We start from the raw sequence: 4,013 nt of genomic DNA on the forward strand, positions 1-4,013 counted from the left end.
CCCTTTGTGGAGGGCCACTGGCCAGACTTGGACCCCCCTGACCCCCACCCCCCCCAGAACTGGACGTTGGAGGGGGCAGTTCAGGCATGGGGGGCACAAGCTGTCTGGGGTGGCTGAGCCTCAGCTAAGCACAGCACGAAGCATGAACCTCTGCCACCTCGCTGCCAAGCGCAAGATGCTTCTTAGGCATTCCCTAAAACCAAAGCAGAGTAGCTCTCTGCCCGCAAAGAGCTTACAGTTGGAATTTCAGCAGTGGTGGGAGAGGAGGTGGCGGGGAGAAGGAATGTGTGTAAGGGGCAACTTTTCACCAACTAAGGTTTCACAGGGACAGGGGAAGGTGAGTTTTGAAGAATGCTATGGAGGAAATCATTCCTCCAAACATTTTAATCCCCGAGTTGTTGTTTTCCCCCGATTTCATTAGAAAATAAAAACATGCCAATCCACCACCGCAAGGTAAGCAGTCGTCTTGATGGTTTTCTCATACACTGTTTGTTCTCCTAATTTAATTTATCTCGCTCTCTCGCTCTCTCTCGCTGGACCAGGAGCCAGGGATGACGTCTCCTGTGAGCATCGGAGCGAATAAAAACTTCAGAGGGCAGAAATGAAGCTTCATAAACAGCAAAGCCCAGGCACTCAGCAGGGGGAGCAGAGCTGAGGTTCATGAGTTCTCCAGCCAATTTTTTTATATATACAAAAGACTCTTAAAAGGGGGCAGGCTGCCTGCACGGGCATCACCATCAGGCTTTGAGAATGACTGTCGCTCCGAAGTTAATTCTTCTACTGAGCCTCTGCTCCTATGGCTCAGCCCAGATGCCGGGAGGAAGAGGTGAGTTAAGATTCCCTTTTGCAGTCTCGTTCTTTCTCAAGAAAGTCAGGAGGGCTTTGTAAAATAAACCACCCAGGTTGATTTTTTTTCATTCTTTAAGTCATCCCCCATTGAGGCTCCTGTGTGATCAGTTCCCTTCTGTTTTAGCAACATATCCTGGTTTTCTTATTAAATCTTGATAGCATGGTTCATGTTTGCCTAGGGCAGTGTTTCCCAACCGGTGTTCCGCGGCACACTAGTGTGCCGTGAGACACCGGCTGGTGTGCCGTGGGAGGGAGGCGGGCGAGAGGCGGCGGCGAGAGGCGGCGGCGGCGAGGATCCGCGTCGAGCCGGGGCGGCTCCGCGGTGGTGGTGCCGAGCGGCGGGGCAGTGCGCGCAAAAGGGAGGAGCGCGAGACAGCGGAGGAGGAGGAGGCCGGCATGTCCAGGCAGCAGCAGCAACAGCAGCAGCAGCAACTCCCGGCGACGGCTCCTCCTCCGCCCGCTATCGCAGCCGCCGCCGCCTCAGCTGCCGCCGCCGCCTCAGCTGCCCTCGCTCTGCTGCCTCCTCCCACCCCGGCAAGGGGGAGGGAAAAAACGTTCACTTTTGTGCGTCCCTCCCGGCGTGACGCTGCGCGCTGACGTCACGGGGCGGGGCTTTAATGGTGGTGTGCCGCGAGATTTTTTTCCGGTAAGCAGGTGTGCCGTTGCCCAAAAACGTTTGGGAAACACTGGCCTAGGGAGCTGGCTGCTAACTGCAGCTTAAAGACGAACCAAGTTTCGCGAACAATTATTTTACATGTAATCTTAACTGGGTTTTGCCCCTCAAGCCCTTCTAAGTCTGGGCTTGGGCCAGGCAAAAGCTACGGTCAGGCAAAGAATCATAGACACCGAGAGACAACAGGACTGCTCAAGGTGCCCCAACTATAAAATTGGAGAAATCGAGAGAGATATAGCCGCACCGGCAGCATATCTCTTCTTTCTCGTATCCAAAAATGCAAGAAGGGCTTTTACACTCGCCAGAAGCTCGGCTCTGCCCTCGCCGGATCCTTTTAAAAAGTCCCCTATGCTCAGAGACTTTGCGCCTGTTCATTGGGGGAGACAGGAAGCCCAGAGCACTTGTTCTTTAGATGTCCCTTTCAGGAAGAGGCACGGAGTGAGACCACTGATCCCCTGCTGTTGAGGCTCACTGACCTCCCGGAAAAGCAAAAATTTGACCTTTTCCTGTTAGGCAAAGATCATAAGATGACCCGGATGGTCACCAGATTCTGTAGGCGCAGACCATCCCCTGACTCAAACTAGTTCGTTAAGATAATCCCCAAACTCGGTTACATGGGTGATTCTGGGTCATCTCTCTGCGGTAGCTTATCTTAAAAGTTTTAAGTGTCTATACGCTTATCGCATTTATAAATCTTAAATTTATTGGTGTACATTGTTTTAAATGTTTGTTTTCCTTCTGGGATAGTACCTCCAAGTGTGTTTTATAAGCTGGTCTCCAACCGTAATACATTATCTGTCTGTCTGTCTATCTATCTATCTATCTATCTATCTATCTATCTATCTATCTATCTGTAATCTTTAGCATCCTCGAATTCTAGAGTTGGAAGGACCCTGGGGTCGTCTAATCCAGTGTTTCCCAACCTTTTTTGGGCAAAGGCACACTTGTTTTATGAAAAAAATCTCGAGGCACACCACCATTACAGCCCCGTGACGTCAGCGCGCAGCGTCACGCCGGGAGGGACATGAATTGCTAGCAAATTACATAATCACCTCCTTGAGGGCTGGCTCATCTTCTCCGAAGGCAGAACCCCATTAATTAACAGCACAGACTCACACCATAGCCAAGACGAGGGGGGGAAACCTCAGTCATGCACAGTCATGCACATGTGGGGGCTAAATGAGGACGAAGACCGGGCAGAGAGCAGGGTTCAAATCACCCCACCTGGCCAGGACAATCCCTGGGTGCTCCCTTGGGCCACTCCCCTGACCCACCTCGCAGGGCTGTTGTTGCGAGGATAACACGGGGAGAACCACGCGCGCCCCCGGAAGCTCCTTGGAGGAGAAAGCGGGCGATGAATGCAATGCACGAAATATATGAGAGGCGACCAGGTTTTGCAGGTGAGGGGCCCCCGCCAGCCTCCGCTTCCAACACCCGGCGCAACGACGCCGAAGTTTCCCCCCGGGCTCGGCTCGGGGAGCAGCGCTGCTCCCCCCCGGCTCCCCTTCGCCCTCCCGGCTCTCTCTGCCGCCCACTGGGGACCCCCCTCACCTGCCAAGTCCGGAGCGCCAGTGGAAGTTGCATGCATGCATGCAGGGCGCCGCGTTGCCATTGCATTGCACTGCACTCCATGCAACGCCTGCACGCATGCATTGCCTTGCACGCCCGCCAAGGGGTCTCCCCGCGGTCCGATGCGTCCCCTCCGGCGCGGATGCAGCATTGCAAAAATAACCCCCCCCCCGACGCAGCCCTACCTGGGGGGCAGCCTCCGCCTCCACCGCTCCGCCTCCGCGGGGATCCCCGGGCTCCATCCTGCCGCCCGATCTCCGCGGGGGCGCAGGCAGGCTGCGCGGGGTCTGCGCGGAAGAGCCCCTGCCCGCCTGGCCGCCGCCGCTGCGCTCATTCCATGGCCGGGAGAAGAGCGCTTCAAACAAAACGCCCGGCCCGCCAGGCCACGCTGGGAAACGTAGTTCGCGCACCCCGCGCGGGCGCGGAGCCCAAGGGCGAGGGGACTACGGATCCCGGCAGCCCCCGCGCCGGGGACGGAGGGGGAGAGGCCGGGTGCAGGGATGGAGGGACGGGTGGGCGAGCGAGTGGCAGCCGCCAAGCCTTGGCCGAGAGCCAGGAAGGGCCTCCCCGGAGGAGGAGGAGGGAGGCGCAGAGCCGGAGGGAGGGAGGGAACCCCAGGGGTCATCTAGTGACGGCGCCCCAATCGAAAATGTGACTTAAAAAAAAAATCTTTCGAATTTTTTAATTTTTCCCGCGGCACACCAGGCAACATCTCGCGGCACACTAGTGTCCCGCGGAACAGTGGTTGGGAAACACTGGTCTAATCCAATCCCCTGTTGTGCAGGAATTATAGCTAGAAAGTCCGTGGCTCTCCAACCTCAGCTTAGAAACCTCCAAGGAAGGAGAGTCCACCAGATCCGGAGCAAGACCGTTCCACATCAGAAGTTCTTCCTGGTGTTTAGTCCGAATCGCCTTCCTTGTC

At 56.1% G+C, this 4,013-nt stretch overlaps 1 protein-coding gene across 1 annotated transcript in view; it reads left to right on the forward strand.

The window, feature by feature from the left end:
• Positions 1–473: 473 nt before the first annotated feature.
• The window catches only part of COMP (cartilage oligomeric matrix protein), a 47,982-nt gene continuing 44,442 nt past the window's right edge, over positions 474–4,013 (forward strand). Inside the window, exon 1 of the mRNA XM_081177722.1 lies at positions 474–826. Within this exon, the coding sequence (XP_081033848.1) occupies positions 751–826 (76 nt within the window). The 5' untranslated portion in view covers positions 474–750. The remainder of the gene's footprint in view (positions 827–4,013) is intronic.

This window comes from Podarcis bocagei (assembly GCF_964188305.1).
Source record: "Podarcis bocagei genome assembly, chromosome: 18".
NCBI classification, from domain to species: Eukaryota; Metazoa; Chordata; class Lepidosauria; order Squamata; family Lacertidae; genus Podarcis; species Podarcis bocagei.